Raw genomic sequence first — 22409 nt, 5'->3', positions numbered from 1 at the left:
TATTTACATTTCTCACAAGTCGGCCTTTGTCTGCCAGTGAAGTAGTCTGAATAACAACAAAAGGTGTGCGGCCGCTCATCTCTATCTGTTGTCTTATCATTTCATTGGTGGCATCCCCCAGCCTTTGAAATACCTTTTGTTGACTTTCGAACAATAGTCAGGTTGGTATAAGAAAAACTTCAAAGGGTAGAGAGAACATTTGTTGAACTTTTCTATTTTGTAGTAAGTTATGATTAGTTAGTTTGTGGCCTTCATAAGATCCGAAATGGCTTGCAATAAACTTTACAGCCGTGGGAACTAACTTTGATGTTGGAACTTTGAAAACAAAAAAGCTGGGGCCAATATTGTACTAAATTCTGATACTGTTTTGTGCCAGTTTTCCTTCAATTGTCTTGGCAAAACTTGTAGAAAAGAAAATATTGTTGTCTGAAAAACAAATGCTTCCAAGGAAGCGTGAGTTTATGTTGACATGTAAAGAAGGAGGCCTGAGGATATTTACTAAGCTTGACTGATCTCAGTCCATCATTTTTTAGCACATTGTCTATAAGGGAAACAAATGTGTCTGTTTTGTCACCTCTGAGGGTGAATTTAGCACCTTTTAAATCACTGCTAATGGATCATAAATCAATGATAATGATAGGTTCTCACACCCATTCAAATGAAGGAAGAGTGTTTGTGTATTAGGAACTACAGACTTTTTGTCCAAGGAGAAACTGTGCAAAAAAGTTCTATCATGAAGAACCCGAACACTTGAAGCAGAATTTCACAGATTTTTACCACAGTCCAGGATTCATTTTCAGATCATGCTAAATGTAAACTCTACAAAAGCACAAGATAAACAGTGCATATGAAGTTGTTTCAGCACTGCAATTGAAACTATTCCATGTTATGTGGCAGAGACATTCAATGCTAGCATATGGTGGATAACATGCGCCATAGCTCACGCCTCCAAAAGAATTTTGAGTGGGATCATAACCCCAGACTTTCATTACCAAAAGCAGAATCATAGTGTAGCCGAAGAACAATCTCTGGACCAGGCCGGACAGTTTAAAGCGGAGTAAAAAATGTCATTAGCAGGAACTATGCTCCCCTGCCGTGCATTCTTCTTGAGTCAGGCCTACTCGCTCAAGCAAACAATGTGTGTGCAGTCACATGAATATTCACCTGTGGAGAGAGATTTTCCGCTTGGGCAGTTCTTCATAATGAAGGGGGAAAAGACTTCCTAACGTGGAAGGGCCTTGGAGGGGACAGACACCCCTGCGATATCTAGCAAACTTCTGGATATATTCAGAGTTTCAAGTCTCAATAACACTTTGTTCAGAAGGGAGTGGGTTTTGTTGGCGTTAACTTCATTTTGGACACAACAAAGCAGCATATTTGTGGTAATAAGAAATGTTTTCCTTGGGATGTCTGGTGAAAGACCATGCAAGGTGCACAGAAAATGATGAAGCAAGTGGATGTAGACGGAATCAATTTATTTCAGCTGTCTCAATATCTGTTGTCTGGCCACTTAATTGTCCATCTAGCCAAATAAAAAAAGACTTCCCCTGCGTATGTTTTTCTCATTCCGTTTTTATAGAGTTTTACAGGTTTCTGAAGAACCCCCTCTGTGACCCTTGTCCTGATTTTGCTAACCCTGTCCTAGTACAAACACAGCCTCATTGTTTATTTATTAACTCAAGCACAGGGCTGTGCTAGGGGAGGGACTTAGGGATCAGCCAATAATCACGACAAGGCAGCCGATTTCTTCTAGTTGTTGTTCAAAACAAGTTGCTTCCAAGGCTTACCTTCGTCCCAGCATATAAGCCCAGTACCGTAAGGTATTTGTCCGATAGGAAGTCATCAACAAGATGGTCAGTCTTGGAGACTCAGACAGCTCACCCCCTTTCCTGAGTAATGGTTGGTCCCTTGTTATGGTGAGTGCTTCCTAAGCCAGGAGCCAGTGAGCAGGCAGCGGTGTGGGAATATCGCCAGCACACTGTGTGTGTATTGGTCGGCGGACACAGGCAGGCAGGTCCCTACGCTAGTCCGAGACACTGTTTCTTACAACCACTGCTTGTTGTACAAAACCTGTTTTTTGCTCGTGATATCTTTTCTTGTTCTCGAGACCAGCGTCAGACTCATGTGGCATTGATCAAGGGTGACAACGTAAAATTCTGCCTTTGTCTGAGCGAGGATAAGTGTTTACTGTTGTGATACATGCGAGGAGGTTCTTCGATACATGTGAGCTGCAACACGGGAGCATGGTGTACTACCACTACTATTAGACTTTTCCTCCACTTGCTGTGCTTTCTACAAGTGATGTCAAGTGATGTACTGAAGTAAGGCTCAGTTCAGCAAGCTTGAAGGACTTGGGACTTGCCGTGACACTTGTGCTTATTGGTGACTTTGTTGGTGGCCGGCGTTCTCATTATGAAGCTGTATAATGCCTATGCCTACATACAGGATGATGCTATGGTAAGTAACATTTACTACAAGGAATCCTCAATGAACATGTGTAGCCAAGGTTGAGGCTTTTTCAACTTGATGCTTGTACATGTATAGGCAATTTTGTTTCATTGTGTAGCATTTTTACTATTTTTTAGCTCATGATAAAAAAAAAAGGCAAGGCTTTAATTACCCTGCATATCCTTTATACATATAGTCTTGGAGTCTATGTAAGAATATCACCAAATTTCCCAATGCACAGCAAAGAGGATAGATAGTTTTCTTTGTCTGGTAACATGCATGTCATGAGGTAGGCAGCACAACAACGGCCCACATGTTGGCATGCATGTTGTGGCACAGGCACTTGCAGAGTTAGGCAGTTTTTCATGAACCAGGTATGTGGGCAAATGACTTCCTGAATTGGGTTGAAAATGGAACAAAATTTTACTCCATGCGATTTTGACTTATTCTATACTGTTTGTAGGGCAAATTTCTTTTAATGCCTGTCTCTTAGTTGTGAGTTTCTGAAATTGAATAACTGCGATAACAAAGATGTGAGGCCTTTGAAACAAAAGAAACCCACGAACGACATTATAGACTTTCCACCGCACATACTGCACACTAAAGTGACAAATTTGCCTTCCCAGTTTGGTTAGTCTTGTTTGTCTGGCTCGGTTTATTTGAGTGAGAAGTTAGTTTTACAGGAGTGAGTATTTTTGTAGGGTTGGATTTCACTTTCTAAACTCCCTTCCAGGTGTTAAAGCCTTAGCAGGAATTTCTAAAGGTAGAATGTACCTACATGTATGTATTGACATATATGTGCTTGTATGTACTGAACTGAAAACAACAAGCTAGTCTGAACTTGAAGAGAACATATTTCTATTATGAGTGTGAGTACTAGTATGTTGTCCATGTTTGATTGAAAAAACAACAACCAAAAAAACAAGTATGTTAACTTGAAAGGAACCTGGTATAATATTGAGAATCGTAGGTTCTTATTTAATTTTACTGACTTGTACGTATCAAAGAGGAATAGTCTGTGTCTGGAAATCAATGTTGCATAGACTGATCAAAAGGTACCACTGCCAAGTGGAGAAACTGGAGTTGTTCGGAGAGTTTATCCTATAGACCCTAGTTGTTTTGTTTGTCTATGGTGCTTTACTATGTAGCACATGGGCCACAGTATGTAGGCAGGTTGGGTTGCCGCAAAAATATTTAGGTATTGTGTGAATTGATCCCTGAAATTTGTCTAGGGAGGCACTGAAATGTGCATCAGTTACCTGCTGTTCTGGGCCTGCCTGTAGGATAATTTACCGGCAAATTTGCGAACAAAGTGTAGTTTTGTGTGACTAAAGACATCTTCCTAGATTTTACTGCATGTTGTATTGTTTGAAAGCCAGTCCGTAGTTAGAAATATATCTTGCAAATGGATGAAACTTGTGTAAGTGTAAGGTGGACAGTGTTGGTGTACAATGTATACCTGTTAGCTGGCAGTAGATGTAGGTTTTGATGGTATGTCACAGTTTAGATTGTAGTGCACATTCTTCCCTCCAAGCAAGTGTTGGATTTCTGGTAAAATATTTTGCTTGTAACCTGCACTTCCAACTGCATGATTAGGAATTTAGAAAGTGCAAGCGCCCGTTCCTTCCAATCTTTTCAACATATCAGAGCATGAACTTAGGACAAATATATAGTATTCTCCTGATGAGGGTAGAATTCCTTCATAACCATTGTACTTCAAACCTGTAGTGTGATCTCACTGTTGCACTTTTAGTGGAATTTGGGGCTCAATTGACCGCAGGGAATCTTTGGAATCTTGATGTTCAAGGGTAAAGAGACGCGAGGCAATGAAGTGTTTGACTGGGTCTGACATTTACAGCACTAACACTTGTGGTATGTCTGTTGCGTTGGCATCAAAAGTCTGGCACAGTCAAGGTGATGTGCTCTTTAAAAGATTACTGTTGCCTCTTGATATTAACTTGTAATGTGTTTTAAAAAAAAGGAATATATTTGCGGTTTTGCTGTCCAGTCACTCATTCATTTTTAACTATAACCACGCCCTAATATGATGAAATTACCAGACCAAAATTTTACTTCAATACAAATGAAAACTGGTATAGCGTGAGTACAGTACAGTTCTTGAACTTGGGCAGTTTATGACTTGGCATTGAAAGCAGACTGTACTTTAGGGAGCCTCGGCTTATGTAATATGTTCCTTTTGCAGAGTGTAATTTTATTATCTCCTATTATGACCGTGGCATTTGAACTTGTCCTTATAATAAATCCATATAGAAGCTAGTCCCAATTTCCTGACTCTTGTTATGGTTTCGACAGTGAATTTCACAGTTCAGTTGTGGAGCATGTGTTCGGACAGACACACATTAGTTTCCCACGCTGTAGTAAACAGCCGTTATGCAGGGAAAACATGGCTTCCAAACCAGACGTGGGACTTGGTTTCCGCCCGTAACAATGTGTAGTCTTGTAGGGATGGTGGACTCAGACTAGGGTGTCAGTGTTAGGAAGGTAACTCTCTCTTCAGGTATGTCCTGTGGTTGGTTGGACTGTTGTGGTAAACAGGTTACCTCATGGGAAAGGCATGGCGGTTTGATGTCTGTGATTGACAGTGGATCTAGGGCGGAAGGTAGTGGTTCAAGGTGCCATGACTAATAATGGTCAAACAGTTTATTGGAAACACAGCCCTCTTTTATAGAATGATTGTCTTGGATGTTTTTGATCAAAGTATTGTGAAGACTCTTAGTAAGTTAGTTGGTACAGATGTCAAATGTGAAAACAGGATTTGTAGTAAACAGTTACATCAGGTGGATGGTATGGTACATTAGGGAGACCTGATTTCCATGCACCGGTGGAGACAGGAAGATTTTCTAGAGAAGAGCACTAGTAAGTCACTAAAGCCTGTCCTTCAGGAAAATGTACTGTGGAAACTTCTTTCCTAAAGAAGATTGGCTGTTTTTCCTTATAACAGAAAAGTTTTAGTTCATTCTTCGAAACGACTTTAAACTTCCTCTGCAAACACATTATCTTGACAAAGCCTGTGTTGTGCAAATACCATTTAAGCTATTTGAGCAATCATAACTGGCAGGGTGTTTTGATTTGTTGAGTAAGTTGCATGTCGTGATTCGGCAATTTCCTGGAGGAGATCGCAGGTGACCGCAGTGTTTGTCACAGTCTGCTGATGCACCTGTGTCACCTGCCACCCAGGTGATCAGCACAGGTGGCAGAGTTAAGCCTTATCAAACCTTTATTAACATACTTAAAGTAACATTCATCATAATATTTGGTAATGCATTTTTATTGAGAAAAACTAAGCATTACTGAAACACATGTTTGCCATATTCAAGATGTTATAAAATGTAACATCAATTTTAAATGTCTAAGAATGATAGGCGGCAATACTTAATCCTCCACTTAGATATAAGACATCATTAAATGCTCTACAAATGCGGACACAGCTAAGTATACTGGTAATAATTCCAGTAAGTGCTGGTGGCACTTCTCGTATTTGGACTTCCTTTCTCCCTTTAGTCCTGGTTATTTATCTAGCCTTAGCTAATTCATCAGGAAATGGGTCCATGTTGATTTTGAGGCTTTAGCAGTGAGGTGTGCCAGCCCTCACCTGTTTGGCACTCCACCTGCCAACACTGTCACCTTTGTCTGAGATCCTCCGTCTTAGCAGGTGATCTGTTCTGTCTGGTGGAAGGACTCGTGTCTTGTCATGTTGTGTCGTGAAATGATACTAGAAGCATACAATGTAATCGTATCATTGTTAATCCTTTTCGTACCTTAAAAAGTCAGTGAGCTGCTCTATGAATTATCTCCTCCATTTGTTACTCTGATATCCTTTGAAACTTGGAGGGAGGTAGGAAATATTGTAAACACTAGCATGTAAATATTTTGTTTTAGTATTTTGATAGGTACAAGGATTGCCCCATTTGTTTCATTCAAGCTGCAGACATTCTATTATGGCATCTAGGTGAGATTCACCCACATGTCAGTTCTCACCTGTGCCTTAAGGGCTCCTCCTGCGGCCACACCTGTACTTCCGACAGAGATGGATCCTCTGCCATCTATAACTATTCAGTCTGACAGTACAGCTTAATGAGTAAATCACAGGGAAAATTCTGCCAGATTATTTGGATTGTTATGAAAAAGTCAGTGAAGTCCCACACGTGACAATATAGGATGCAACTTAGTATGACTATACAGACCAAATTCAACTTAGGAAAATGCAGAAGTAAGTCTTTATATGTAATCTAGCTGTTTGTTTTCCAAAGATGTTTTGCTTGAATGAACTAGGCACAGTGAAGCCATGTCCCAGAATATGGTACATGTATAATAACAATTTGGTATGAAATGTGAAATGATTGACTTAAAATTTGTGATGGAATAATAGTTTACGCAGTATAATCTCACTGAATTTTTTATGATATATGGCTAGGCACCTAATATCTGCATCATAAGTACTCTTCAAAATGTTGGCAGATCTGGATAAGCGTTTTCTCCAATATAAATCATAAAATTATTCCCATCATGTATCAGATGGTTCGGAAGGATACATCAAACACAAATCCCAGGAGACAAATCACAGGGAAAGAGGCTGCTGTTTGTTAGCATCTTTGTGATTAAGTAAACAGCTTGTCATATCTGTGTCTGTGTTATGGCTCGAGGTTAGAGATTATGGATTCAGGGGAGGGGGTAGCAGAAGAAAGCGCCTTTTGTTCTCCAATCAAATGACAAGGACAATGCCATCAGCTCTAATTTGTCTCCCACATCCTGCCTGCTTAGAGGATCACGTTGGTATTTTATAGATTAGTTGAAGCTCTCTACAGTGAGAGGAGAGGTTAGCGTAAGGGTTTACCCAATAGACACATGTTAACCTATGTTGGCATAAGTCTGTAGTGAGGTACGCCAAAAAACAGTTACTGGATATTATTTTGGAAATGGTCAGACGTTTCAGGCAGCATCCACTACCTTTCGTCAGTGACACGAAGAAACTAGAGGAGAATTGCAGGTTTATAAGTACCTGGATGTCTAACCTTCACCGACATATGAAGTGAGATAACTAAAGAAAACCTACATACACCAAGTCTCTGTTGAATTGATCACAAGGCTTGCCAGGGGACGGTTGGGTCATGAGTTGACCTGCAATAACGACATCATGCATCAGCCGTGTATGGCTGTAATCATCTGGCCTAAGTCAGCACTAATGTCTGAATGTTGGACAAACTGCCTGTCCCATTGTAGTCCTCCGTGGGAAATTGCCTTCTATTGTCCTTGGCTATCAATTTTTAATGTAGCAGTTTTAATGGCTGCCTTCTCAAAGGGAAAACATCCCCTGGCTACTTGTAGGTACATATTAATATAGCCATTTAGGGTAATTTATTTTGTCATTTTGTAAATGGTGTAATGATCATTACCGTCCAAACGGTAGTGCAAGTATTACATTTGGCTCCAAAAGTAGCATGTGTTGTGGAGCCATGTGCCTGTCCAACTTCAGTAGCGACAGGCGGCACTGTATGCACAGAATTTTCCTGCTGCTAGCCCTGACTGTTTTCTTTGTATCAACAGCTCTGTTATCCACATGCCTTCATGCTTATTAATATTCATGTATTCTTTTGATTGACAGGTGAAAAAGGCACGTCACGAAGAGCTGTCAGATTCACCTGCAAACAGGTTAGTCCGGCGTGTTGCATGGACCTTCACGTTAGTGTATTGTTGATACAAATGAAGGAACTGTTATGTAATGGCAAGCCTTGCCCTCCCTAACATCTGTACTGAAGTCAGACATTCCTGGTCAGACTAAGAACAAGATTAATCTCTCACAGCATCAGTGACAAATGTTGATCCTTGATGCACCCTTTTCTGTCCACTGGACCAAAGAAATGGTTGCCAAGGATTCAATCCCATAGACGTAACCAGGACAGAAGAATTCTAGCAGACGAACAAACCGCCCTCCCACCTTTTAATCACCAATAATGCACAACGTGAAGAATGTGTGTAGTATTGTGCAGTGTTTTGTGCTATTGTTAGAAGTGTTTGAAGTAACATTTAACAACAGGGGGAATTTTATTTATCACTCACTGAATTATTATGCTCTGAAATAATATTAGTGTCAGATGCAGAATTTTGACTATGACTTATAAATATCTATAATATTTCAACTATATATATTGATACAGCTATGTGGTCATAATGTATTTTATACCAGTCAAACCGTTTTATGTAGGGTGGTTGCCCCAAGCTTTGTCAGCTACAATGGCTAGAACACTTTCACCCAACATCTGTCCCCGATGATCATTGTGGACCACCCCCCTTCTTTCACATTGATCATGAGTATTTGAAAAGGAAGGAAGGGTACATTTTCACAAAATAGGGGTGAGCAGGATAAAGGGTATCATGTGCTGCGGCCAGAGCCCCACGAAGAATCGTTTTTCACCCTCCTGATGCGATGGTGTCAACTTACATTTTCCTCAGCCATGGTTTGGTGGTTCAGCTTTCCACTGAGAGGGCAATAGGGGGTTTTCAGAAAACTTGAATTCAATAATTTATATTAATTGTTTCTTTGATAAAATTTGTGGTTAAAGGATGTGTTATCCACCATTGTTAATCAATTCAAATGCAAGCGTTTATTTCAAGTACTTGAAACTGAAGAATTTTAGAAAAGGCAAAAGTCCAACAAGCCTCAAAAGTTTAACATGTCTTTTCCTTTAGAGATTGTTAATTGACAATAAAAAAAAAAGGCATCAATGTTTTTGTCAAATACTTGTCAGGCAAACTCTTGGAAACAAGGTACCGGAGAAGTTTCAATATCATGAAAAGAATTTATATCTGCACAGAAAATTTTTAGACTACTACCTACCATCCAACAACTTGAACAAGACGAGTGGTTGCATGTCCCTTCAGCTTTTACCCTCCTTATCCTGTAGGGCTAAATTTCAGTTCTGCTCCTATGTACATGTACACCTAATCTTTTTCATAACACTTTTGTCTCCCTTTCTTGTCAATTGTAGAAAATAATGGTAAGTCAAATCTGTACAGGTGCCCAATAAGTACCGGCCATCCCTCCCCCTTGTAGACCTCACCTATTGTTGCTGTCCCTACCTATTGTCATCGCCTCCAGCAGAGTGCCTTGTGTCCTTTCCTCCAAACTTTGGTCACGCCTCATTATTCTTTCCCTCTGCCCATTCACAAACCTGTCGCTCCAAGGGGCGGTTGGACTAATGACGGGTGCGCACCTTCATATGTAGATTGCCTTGTCGCGGTTCGACAATTTCTCTTCTCCCGTCCGTCCGATCTTTTCAGTCGGTCAAAAACCTGGCCCGGCCTTTCTTTCTGTTCCAAATTTTACACCGACTAGAGCTGAGTAAATTCACGGATCAGCTGCCATCTCTGGATGTTGGAAGTTTCGGGACTTATGCCAGCGGAAACTACGAGAATGTTTTCGTGTGCGATGTATCAGCCCGCGTGCTATTTCGCCTGTTACCCCAAGCCCCACAGGTAGCCGTGATTTTCTGCTTGTTTGGTTCTCTCCTTACGTGTTTTTGTGCGGTTAACTCGTTGTGATGGAGAATTTATCTCACCGAGGGAGGCCCGTGGTTTGGGTTACCGAGTCCTACTCCACTCTGTGTTAACTTTACTCTGCTGTTTCACTTGTATATACACTTTGCAATCCTCTCCAAAACTGACACTGTTAGCCCCGATAATGCTCTTGTTCTGTGATTTGATTGGAAATCTATTATCAGTGTCAAAAGTCGTTGGGTTGATGGGCGGGTTGTTGCGGGAAGTTCCACAGACAATGTTTTCACGCTGCCCTCCGCCCGGGGAGGGAAGGGTGGAAAGGGGAAACCCGTAGTTTGTGGTGAATGGAACGTGTACTGATAACTTTCTCTCAAATTTCTCCCAATGACAGAGCATGGAAGTACTATAGGTAGGTGAGACTGACCGTTCCTCACTTACTGTGGCGTGCACGTGTTGTGTTGTGAAACAGTTCCGTTCTTTGTTGTGAAATAAGAAGAAGCTTTGTTCAAACCATGCGTGGTACAAACCTGTAGTACAGTATGGTTAACTCACCTTCAGGCATCGGACGTACTCACCTGCTGCTAGATTTAGTGATTAAAACACACAATAAGCTCATCTCACCCGACCACCTTGTTATCAGACATAATAACAGAGGAAGACAATCATGGCTGACAGGTAGAATCAAAACACTCAAAGCTTGACAACAGATTCAACTCTGATTCAATGTCTGTTCCAATTTCTTATTATTACAAAATTACTACTATTCATACACTACAGGAGCTGATCATTACATGTAAAAGTATTACTGACAGTATTTGTTCTTCAAATCCCAAGGCTTTGGATTTTAGTACTTTCAGTCAAATTTCACCAATGTTCATCACTCTGTCAGTTACTTTAGGCAATTCAGATGTGAAATAGTACAAAATATGACTGATGTTGCAAGAAGCCGTGGTCTTCTGGCAGAAAATATGACAGATCTTGCCACTATTGTCCAAATGTAGCAGCAGTTGGAGATGTCCCAATTCAAATGTGACCTACAAGGCTTATAGTTCCTGATCCGGCTACTGATAAAGTCAAAGATACAAGGACAGGGGTCTCTTCAAATTATAGCCTGCTTACACATCACTTACTATGTCGATCTGAATTGTATCAAGTGAGGGTATTAAGACTGAAATATTACAAAATTGAACATCACCATATTCAGTTGTTTCTGGGAAACATGGCTGCTAATATGAAATAAAGTGTCAGCTGAATTGATATATTCTGTATAAAATAATGTGTTGTAAAACCTTTTTGCTATGAAATTTGAAGAAAATCAAACATCCATGAAAGTTGAATGTGGCATACTTATGGAGGTTTGATGAAGTAAATGTACTTCACTGATATTTTCAGATATAACAAACCCATTCCTTATGGCAAAGTTTATGGAATTATATGTCATAATGTTTAGTAGACCTGAAATATGCCCATTTTATGAATCTTCTGTTCATCTCTTTTCTAGCAGGTTAATGGACTCTCAGCAACTGTCGAGTCCTGGACATCAGACGGGCAACGGCAACTCTCCCAGCAGCATAGCCAATGCCAGTTACGCCACAAATGGGACAGACAGTACGTAATGACGTTCCTACTGTATAGCCATGTGTCTCATCTGAATACCTGTCATTTGAATGTTTGTAATCCAAATATATTGCAGCAAAATAGTTACCCTTGACTACAAGTTACTTTGTATTCTGCATGCTTGCCATAGAGACTCAGTATTTGTGTTTGACAGCATTTTCATTCTGTTCAGCCAAAATTGAAGAAGTAGAAGTATGAATATGTGGTAGACAGTACTTTAATTTGTTTATGTTAGATTGAACTGCAGTCATATATTAGATCTTGGTTGGCATGATGAGAGGCAAGCTAGCAAATGGCAGACTGTGAAGTGTTTGGAGCAGAGAGAGAATGTAGGGCAGGATGGTTAGGGTGTTAGCGGTAGATCCTGGAGGATTAACGCACACAAGCAAAGCATGAGTTGTATAACAACTCCCCTCGAGCGCAAAATTTGTTGGGTTTAAAGTAAAGAGGCTAGCACAAAGATAATTGGGTCACTGGCGGGACAAGACATTTCCACAATTATCCTGGCTCACCACAGACCAATCCCAAGACACATCTAGCAGACTTTAAGCAGAATTTGTTGCCTACAGAAAAATTGGTCACATCATTCAAATCCTTTGGGCTAAACTGGATTATGGTATCTTCCTGGTTTAGTTGGCATGGTATTTATCTACTAGATATCTGCTGTATAACATTGGCATATCCTTCTTAGTTAAAGTCTGTTACAAGATGTTAGTGAGATTGCAACTGGACTGAAGATTTGAACTGAACTGAATGAATGATCTTTGAGATTAGGATTTGAAAACCTTCAGTGTAAAGGTAGATTTCAAAATGCAAATATATAGATCTACTGAAAATGATACTTACCATACCGGTAGGTCATTATTTTGCATTGGTACAAGGTCAAACTGACATCACAAACAGATGGAATACTGACATTACTGCTAAACTTGACATTACCTCCCAGAACTGCTTGTTTTCTTACAAACACGTTGCTGAGAAGGGGCAGTCGTTTTGCCAATTGCTTGTCTAAGTCTTCCTGTTGTTTTGTTCTAGCTGGCCAGGGTGTGATAGTAACAACAGGTGACTCAACAGTGCTGACCAATTCAGACTGGGCTATGACTGGCGTCACAACTCAAACTACTGTTTCTGGTAAGTCTTGTTACAGGTGGGAAGAAGGCATGGTATCTAATATAGTACTGTTAAGGGTGGATGGACACTAAAGTACATGCACAAGAAGGGTCTAGGAGGCCCAAGAATAACTGAATGTAAATGTGTATAGAGGGAACGTGTTATTAAGTAGCATCAATACCCATACATGTAAGTATGAAGGGATTTGTGATGATACAAGCATGAAAAAAAGGAGATGGATTATGATCGAAAGAGAATGATAATAGGTGTTAAGTCAGTTGGTACAGCAGGGAAAGAAGGAGAGAGTGAAAGAATGGAGTTGATTTTGATGTAGAACTGCTGGTATTGGAGAAAGTTTAAAAACATATATCACACTAATAAACGATAAATAAGAGGTAAGTTCACATGAGAAGAGATGTCTTCTGTCAGTCTTTTGGTGAGTAACTGGTAGACATTGTGATAAAACTCTGTCATCTTTCCAGGTCCTCCTCTTTTTTTTTTTATACCTTAACTGTTGCATCTTTGTACTGAGGAAATCATAACTCCATCTGGACACAAGACACTACAAGAGGAACACCACAACACTTAGATGTCTCAGTTAAAACCTGTAGCTGCTCATTTGCCCATGAGATTTTCTTTTTTGTTATTGCAAAAGTCAGTTACATTTTTATCATAATTTTTGGCTTTACATTCAACCTGTTCATGGTAACAATCACACATGATGGTTTCAGTTGCATTCACACCATCGACACAAAATAAAGTATATGTAGGTTGAAGGTGCAGATCTTTTACTGTAGCAAGAAACTTGAAAAAAAAAAAGACAGTTGCTTGGTGCCGGCCCTTGGCAGATTTTTTCTTTTGCCTTTGATTGCATGAATTTTTTTATTTTTTCTGCTACAGTAAAAAGTGAACCTATCACATGTGACGCCCCCACTTCTGGCACCTTCTCTCACGGGGCAGATTTCGCAGGTGGGTCCCTCCTACACTCGTTCGCAAAGTTCTTCACTCAAACGTTCGGAGACTTTGCCATTTTTTCCCCATGTAGGCTTTAGACTACCAGTTCCAGAATAACATAGTTGTCCCTTATGATACACCTAGTATCACTCCCTCAAGAAGTTTGTAGGTAAATCTTACACTAGCCACTAACAGTAGCATAGGGATCTGGAATAACATAAAGCTGTAGTCAAGATTATCACAGGAGCCAATCTTCTCAAAGCTAATTAAATGTCACCATCTTCTTGTTTCCTTTCTAATCGCTCAACCTGTCTCAGTATAATGATGTATATCTGTGAGTAGTTTATTCGAATCTGCAATTTACAAGTCACCCAACTACATGGCAGTGCCCCCTTTTTCAAATGGGTGCTGATTTCTGCACTTAGAACCAAGAGCATTAAAACAACACTAATAACTAATATTGTTACAAATTCTGTACATATCTAATGAGTTCAGCTATATGTTTAGAGTGTCGATCGGATCAAACTTAATTGTGGTTGTGTATCCTGTAGGGTCCACTGAGAGCAGAACGATGAACAGCCAGGGCACCTCCCAGAATTCCACAGCGTACGAGGGCACAGCGGCACAATTTGCAGCCTCTCAGTTTCCCTATGGCAGGTAGGTCTAGCTCTTCCTCTCTATATTTCTTGAAGCTCGCTTGAATGTGTTGTAACATTGCATGGTGCACTGCCTTACCCCCCAGTCAGGTGAAGTTAAAATCTAATAAAGCATGCTACCATGCATGTGATGGTGCGGCCATGGGGCCACGGTCAGGCACACAGATATATCTTGGCCTTACCCAGGGTTATCTTCTTTTCTCATATGAGAATGATTACGGAGGACATCTTGGAAGGTCACTGTTGTGCAGATACAGTTGGTAATTCTTATGATATGTGTCCACGAAGCTAGGTTATCTAAGGCTGGGGTTATCAGTGTGGTAGAGTGTCCTCAGGATGACCTTGTTGTACCATCCAAGTCTGGCCCTGCGGCTGTGGCTGGTTCCATCTGCGGCTGGGTTGTAACTCTCTGTATGGGTGACATTCTGGTGCACTGCTGGAGCTGTAGCCAGGTGTCTGCTCTGTCCGTGATATGAATGTGAAATTTATTATGATTTTCTTGTTATAACCGACTTGGTACAGTAAGAAGTACACAGGCTTAGCTCACATGTTAATGTTTAATACATTTGTGCTGTAGTAGATTGGTTTATTATTGTTGCTTCACAACAAACATTTACAGTCTCGCAGTGTAAGTAGTAACTCGCACTGAATTGAACTGGTAAACATTAATATAAAAGGTAGTGACATAATAACATATATTATGCTGCTATCTCAATATAGGGTTGAGATCACATGTTGAGATCTGTGTACACACATAGACGATCTGTTGAATCCAGTCCCACAGAGTAACAGATTCACAAGCAGTGCAACTGCTTTTGTATAATTGTAGGCTCTTTTCAAATGATCGTAAATCTGGGCACCTCGATCAGTGCCCACTAATTAAGTGATCAGGGTTGGTTAATGAATCATGCTCATTGAAAGGGATCTCTAATTAATAACGGTAGTTACACGGGATAACAACAGTAACCAGTGGCAGTGCAGGTCTGGCGCTAACTGCCCAGTCTCCTGTTGTAATTTGTTATGACAATGGGGTTGTTAGTGCCTGGAGGGGGATTCGCCCTTGTGTGCACCAGTGCCCCAGGTTTCCCATTTTGTGTGATCAATAAACCTGAACGGCCCTGTACACCATAATGGCTGCACTTTAAAAGTTTTAGAACTAGATTATCTCCTTTTGACCGAAAGACAGCTTTCAATTATGACTTCAAAGGTGTGTCTTAAATACCCGCAATCCTTTAGAAAAAAGGCAGCTGTGTGGATTGTTTCTGTTGCATTGCATTGAGGCTTTTGATTCTGTCATCACTGCGATTTTCACTGCTTTATGAATAATTATAACTACTTCTTACAACAACCTATAACAACTACCTTGTGTTGGTGATTTTGAAGGCCAAATACTTTTTTTGGTAAGAATTTTATCTTGATACAATTTTTACTGCTTTATGAATTATTATAACTACTTCTTACAACAACCTGTAACAACCACCTTGTGTTGGAATGAAGGTTTCCAAGGCCAAAGACTTTTGATAACCTTACAGAGTTTTATCTTGATTGCGATTGCTCTGGGAAGTCACCTGTGACATGTTTGCGTTTCAGCCCTGGTCGCCCGTACCCCCACATTCTGCCTGCGCCAGCCTCACAGACTGGGATGCCGGGCTATCAGCAAGTGGTGACGGGGCAGCAGCAGTACATGCAGCCTGCAAACCCAGGCTACTACAACCCACAGACCAGACAACCTTATCTGCCAGGGGCTTATCCTCCAGGTAAGTCAGCAAATCAAGATCCACAGGCCAGTGTTTAGGTACAAGTTGATATGGATTAAGACTGTTTCATACTTGGTTACGTATGAAAGTGTGTTGCTGAAGTTTAGACAGTTCAGGGTTTTGTTGCATTTGTCCAGAGGTAAATCTGAACCTGTTGATGGCATGAAAATTGTGTTTGTTGCCTCCTGACACAAGTTGGAAGTAAAGAACTGGGCATCTGCTTAGGCCAGTGTTAAGGCACAAGTTGATATGGATCATGCTTGAGTACATCTGAAACTGTGTTGCTGAAGTTTAGACAGTTCAGGGTTTTGTAGCATTTGTCTAAGTCATATTCTGAACCTGTAAAGTTTGGTAAGTCCGCAAAGCAAGTAAAGTAAAGAACTGGGTGTCTGCTTGAAGCTTGTTGTTGACTTGTTTCATGTCAGTAGTGGAGAGTGAAACCCTACCTTGGTGAACTGATTTGTAATATAGATAAAAGTTGGAGATGAAGCTGATTTTTGACACACAGAAATGACACAAGTCATGGGTCAGGACCAGGTGCAGCAGAGGAATGCAGGGACCACACGTTTCCCTGATTGATGTGTCAGAAATGCCCAGCCTGCCATAATGATGCCATTAAACATCCTGGGGAAATGCTGTGGGAAACAATTGATTCAGTAGGAATCGTAGGAATGCCTGGCAGGAAGCAGTAGCCATGGAACCGTCACTGTTTAGTTGTAGTGTGCCTCCAGGAAGTGCAGTGAGATCTCCAGGGCGTAGGGACTGTGCCCTGAAATTTGGCCGTGACTTTGTTCTCCAGAAGGTTGGAAATCTTTTAATCAACCTCAGGAAGAGGGCTAACTGAATCAGACTCCTGACAGATTACATAAGCAGGCCCAGGATTTTCTGTCAAGCTAAACCTTAGCCCTAAAATCCGAGAAGGGACTCTGACTTGCATGGGTGTCTTAAAATGTTAAAAGAAAAGGAAAGTGGTGGTTTCTATAACTGTATCCAGTGAATAGGAGATTGTTTTGCAAAGAACATTGTCTCGAGTAATAAGCACTGTTGTTAATGTAATATATGCTGTTTAGTCACTGTTAGTTTGGCATTTTATTTTTTTCAAAAGTTGCCAGGATAATTTGTTATTGACAGTCTAAAGATTGCAAGCTTTGCATATGAATGGAATTATAAGGGGAAAGGTCACTCATCAGTTTTTGCTGATGTATAGAGGAATGACAGACTCCATTCAGCCTGGGAAGTGAAGTGTGTCTGTGGACAGCAGGAAAACTACCTTCCCATGTTCATAACTGTCACAGGCAACATTTAGAACCATCTGAAGTCAAGGGTGTTGACAACTTTTATGCCCAATTTAATGGGAAGAATTTTTTGGAGCTTTTTAATAAAGTTTGATGCATGTTACATTGTTTTGTCAGTGCTTCTAGGTGGTAATCATTTAGTAGTTTTGACATTGAGTTTTTAGGTAAAAACAGAGTATAGACTAACCTTGCTTACGTTAGACACCGTCCTAAGAGCTTCTGACTAGAGTTCTGCTTCTCTCCACTATATGAAATGTAGGTTAGTCTATCTTGGTTGTGTGAAAGAAACCTCCTGTATCCTATACTTTACCAACCTGATGAAAGTATTTTCGGAAGAGTATCTTACCATTGACAACGTTTGGTGTACATGTAATCATTTAGTAGTTTTGACATTGAGTCTTTAGGTAAAAACTCATCATTGACTACGTTTGGTGAACATGTAGGTGCCAGACCAGCCATGCAGGAAGCCAAGGGGGTACAGGGTCAGCATGGAGCAGCTTACCCAACGGGTCTGTATGGTCCAGGCTTCTCCGCAGCAGGGCAGCCAGCACAAGCCCCATACACTGCATATCAAGTACAAGGTACGGACACTGTCCTCATATACATATAATGTACTCATCATGCGAAATTCAAACTCTGCTACTGGATAAAGCAGAAGAGATACCTGTCATGGAAATTATCTCCATAATTTATCCAATAGTAGAGTTTGAATTTCCCATGAGTATTGTTTACCTGGATGTCTAGCCTTCATCAACGTATACATATACAGTACTGTGTTGACTGAGCCTTGGTCATATACAAGGGAAAATTAAAGATTGTAAATGGCACTTAATTTTCTTCATTATAATCTATAGGTCTTGTCAACAGTCATTTAAGTAGGCTCTCATTCAGGATATTAAAATTTTGATACCTGCACTCAAATTTTAAACCAAGCCACTGTGGTCAGTCACCTAGGAGAATGACAGATGTTTGTAACCTTTGACCCAGTGGTGTGTCAAAGGTCCCAGGATGAGGTCGCAGGTCAGGGAGACCTGTCACGATGAGTGACAGCCAGCTGTTGAAAGTTTTCATTGCGATGTTTTCATTGCTGTCTGCTTATTTGGACAAGGTGTAGGAATTATGGCCATCTGAAATGTTTTAGTGGTCAAGGTGCACCTGTCTTCATCTCAGGAAAGAAAATTGATCACTCGGAAAAGAAAGCTGATGTAACAGAGTCTTCATAATGTGAACTCTTCCTGTCTTGTTCTCTGGTCTTATACTTTGTATCTCATTTGTATTTGATTAGCACACAGGTTGTCTATTCCTTCACTCTATACATTAGTGATATATAACAGTGAAGTAGTGGCACATTATTCGATGCTTGTCCTATACATTTCAGATCCAGTACTACTAGTATACCCCTTGATTATTTCTTCAAAGTCAAAGTCAAAGTTAGTACGTCGCCTGTTTCCACTTAAGATCGGATGTGGTTGAACTCTGACACCTGCAGGGTCAGAAGCCATCTTGGTCATCAGTATTTGCCAGTGTTTCTCTGTTGCTGTCCAAGTTTTGGCTTGGGTGTTTTCCTTTGTTCTTCCAGGTTTGTTTTAGGCAGCTTGTGAGGAGGTGATTCCCCCAGGACAGCTCTGGCTGGCACATTTCCTCTCCCACTTGTTTTCCTTGGGAGGCAGGCCTGTTTTCATAACCTAACCTTCATGAGCTCTTGTCAGAATTGGGGTATTGAAACAGCCTACATAGCATGACAGTTCTCATCAGCGCAGGGGAGCCTTACATGAGTTCTTATCAAGATCTATGGTTCAACTTGAAGATGAAGCCTATATTTTATTGTAGGAATTTAGAATATTCCTAGATAAGTTTCATTGGAAATTTGTCTTGCTAGAGACAGTGTTTGCAGGAGCATCTTGCTAAGAATCAGGACTGGTGATTCAGATCTCTTTTTTAAAAAGACTCCTTTGTGTTTTTTTCATCCTATTCAAGAAAATGTAAAAAATCATACAATACATAAAAAGAACATTAACATGAAAATATTTTTCCAAGTCCATGCCTCACATTTACTACAGTTTTTACCGTCTTAGGTTTCACCATCTACCCTATAAACTCGTTGATGCTCAGAACACCCCCATTTCTAGCCAATGGTACCTGCTGTCTTTGACATCTTATATGTTGTGATCACCCCCTTTTAGTTGTTCTGGTTTCTCCTCTGTTCCCCTGGAGTGAAAGTGTAGGGATATCCCCTCTGTCAGTCGACTCTCGCCAGTCATCTGGAAGTGTTGCAACTTGTTTATCACCCAGTAAAGACATCCCAGTGCTGGTCCAAGTATGTGGCAACTCAGCTACCCTGCAGGTATTGTAGTGGTAGTAGGTTTTACCAGTATCTTTTTCTTGTGACAGAAGTGATGTAGATATAGTGCAATCATACGTTTGACAGAAAGCAAAGTTGTGATACTGTATGGTCGGTAAAAACAGAATGGTTATCTTACTGTAGGGGTGTTAGTAGCGGTCAGGAGGGTTTCCTCTTCAGGTTAGCTGATTAGTGATGTTTTGTCTGGGGTAGTTTCTGTTGTTTCCACCAGCTACAAATCTTGTCACCTGCACCTGTATGCTGACTGTCAAGCCATTACCAGGGATTGCACTAATTAATTTCAGCTCATTATCTGAGATTTCCTGTCTCCTAAACACATTTATTACTTACTGGCTATTAGGGCCTGGTTAATCTGGTTTGTTTGTACTCTGTCAGCTATGGAACTGTCAAAAGTACGGAGAAGTTTGTTTTAAACAGCAAACATTATCTGAGAACCTTTGAGTTATATTGGAATGGCTGAATGATACTACATGTATGTGTAATTACAGAGTCTTCTTAGTTAGAAGAGATGCTTGTTCTGTCTAACTCAATAACAAAGTATCTTTTACCAAAAAACATGCGACTGAAATGCATTAAAAAAATTGAAGATGATTGAAATTTAATCTTTTGTGGTTTCTACTTCCAGTTCCTTATTATCAATGTCAGAGCAATACATGCAACTCATTGTCAGCGAAATTATTTCATAGAATCGCAAATCTTGGAAGGAAGTATTTGTGTTTACATATTTCTTCTTTCATTATTTCAGATAGTTGGTTAGCTAATGATAAGCATTATGATGCCTTGTTTTGACAAGTTAGAGAAATGTGCAGTAGTAGTACTTGGGAGTAATACGTGGTAAAAAAAAGGGCAGACCTGGAAAAGGTGCTGTTCATTAAGGGCAAGGAGTGCATTAAATGGTCGTCATGTGGGGCCTATATTAACCCTGTAGGGTAGGTAAACAGTCCCAGGCTCTTTTATTATGTGTGTGGCAGGCGGCTGCCTCTCTCTGGCTGCCATCTGTCAGGCAGAACAGAGTTCCTCTGAATAGAGACCTGATGCAAAGGGAATGGAATAAGCGAGTCTGTCAGGCAGGCCAGCGGTCTGACATTCCTGACTAAAAGGTGCAGGGAAGAAGCTGTTAGGTGAATTAGTTGGCATGCACACTGTCGTTGATCTATCTGTATTGAAATCTGTATTGACGTGTTTCGTTTTTGAAGAAAATCCTGGCTTAAAGATATTGGAATTTTCTTGTTCACGACCACATAATATTATGCAGGATTGGTAGATTTTACAATGTATGAAATAAATTACAATGAAAGATTATTCACTGATAGAATTATTTGTCAAAAAGATTCCTTTATTTTCTTGGTATTGATATTGTAAGTCTGAAAATATACCAAGGAAGATGAGGTCTAATACAGCAGCCTACCGTCTTCGATACTCAATGTCCAAGTGAGGCTTGGAACAACATGGACTGCTTGTGAAATTCCATGCCCCTGACCCAAGATGGCGCATAATTACAGGTCTCCCATTCAGCCCAAAGTTTAAAAATTTCAGGCTTTGTGTGAAGAAAGAATCGGGCATGTTGTGTGGCATTCGCGGTGCACGCCGCCATCTGTTACATTGTTGCAGAACGGTGACAAGCCCGCTACATTTACCACACAGCTTGTTTATGTGAAACAAAACACTCAGAGATTGCTGTAGAATTTTAAAAAAAAATGCTTCCTTTGACAATTAAAAGAACTTTTGCAGAGTTAATAAGATATCCAAGTGTAATACTGTATTCTCAAGTAAGTCAGCCCTAGAACTATTGTTGCGATAGGAAAATTATGCCTCGCCAGTCACTGTTTTCTGATGCAGACCCTATGCCCTAACATGCACATAGAAATTTTCATTGATTCCATTTATGCCAGTTGTTTTTGGCTGGTTCCTACCTGGCACCAGTTGTGTAACCGTGTTATGTCATGGTCAAAATGGGAAATGTCTTCCCTAATCCCAGCCAAGCAAGTAGACCTTGGCATTTGAACTAAAAATACAGCAAGCAAGATCTTTCAGAACAGTAACGTAATAACAGTGCTAATAAAATTCCAATATATGTCCATACTGACACCAGAATTACTAAATATAGATGTGCTCTAGCAACTATCATATTCCTTGTGATAGCCCACCCTCTTTTTTTCGTCATTAAAAAAACGTACAACACTTTTACATATCTTAGCAATATAAACGGAGATGAAATATTAAGTTAGAGCTAAAATGTCAGGTGGGTGGTTCTGTGGTAAGAAGTATGAAGAAGCAGGTTTGTCCAGTTCCTTATCTCCAGATCGGTGACTTCTCAGATATGACAGCAATGTGTGTAGTACTACCTGAAGCTTATCCCCTGCCTTACTGCCCATGTTGTCCAGTTTAACTTATCCTGGCCCGCCTGATACAGGCACTGCTCAAGCGGAACAAGCTACTGCTGTTTTGTTTGTGGGGAAAATAAGTTCTGGGGCAAAGCACTTGGAAGTAATTAGTCTGCTTTTGCTCAAGGAAGAACTGAGGCAGAAGCAGGTGAATTAAGACGTGCCGTAGGAAGTGCAAGGAAGGCGGGATGAAGCTGTTTGTTAAAATAAAGAAAATGGGCCACATGCATACTATATGTGACTGTTCTGATAGGAAGATTGGTTCAGATAGATAACAGTACATTTGAAAATGTCATGACAGATGACTATCT

General features: G+C 40.4%; 1 protein-coding gene across 27 annotated transcripts in view; it reads left to right on the top strand.

The window, feature by feature from the left end:
• LOC109480899 (eyes absent homolog 1-like) overlaps window positions 1-22409 on the top strand; it is a 120042-nt gene that overhangs the window by 56129 nt on the left and 41504 nt on the right. For 13 of the 27 annotated variants that reach the window (XM_019783237.1, XM_019783254.1, XM_019783248.1 and 10 more), the window contains 8 exons: window positions 8072-8118; window positions 10355-10372; window positions 11465-11571; window positions 12616-12711; window positions 13591-13659; window positions 14196-14301; window positions 15891-16057; window positions 17796-17933. In XM_019783237.1, coding sequence (XP_019638796.1) covers window positions 8072-8118; window positions 10355-10372; window positions 11465-11571; window positions 12616-12711; window positions 13591-13659; window positions 14196-14301; window positions 15891-16057; window positions 17796-17933 — 748 coding nt within the window. Of the gene's footprint in view, window positions 1-1854; window positions 2458-8071; window positions 8119-9735; window positions 9943-10354; window positions 10373-11464; window positions 11572-12615; window positions 12712-13590; window positions 13660-14195; window positions 14302-15890; window positions 16058-17795; window positions 17934-22409 lie in introns of those variants that run through there. The other 14 variants (XM_019783263.1, XM_019783250.1, XM_019783262.1 and 11 more) reach the window with 9 other exon arrangements.

This window comes from Branchiostoma belcheri, unplaced genomic scaffold, assembly GCF_001625305.1.
Source record: "Branchiostoma belcheri isolate BF01 breed outbred unplaced genomic scaffold, Haploidv18h27 scaffold53, whole genome shotgun sequence".
NCBI classification, from domain to species: domain Eukaryota; kingdom Metazoa; phylum Chordata; class Leptocardii; order Amphioxiformes; family Branchiostomatidae; genus Branchiostoma; species Branchiostoma belcheri.
This window is presented reverse-complemented; position numbering and strand designations above follow the sequence as displayed.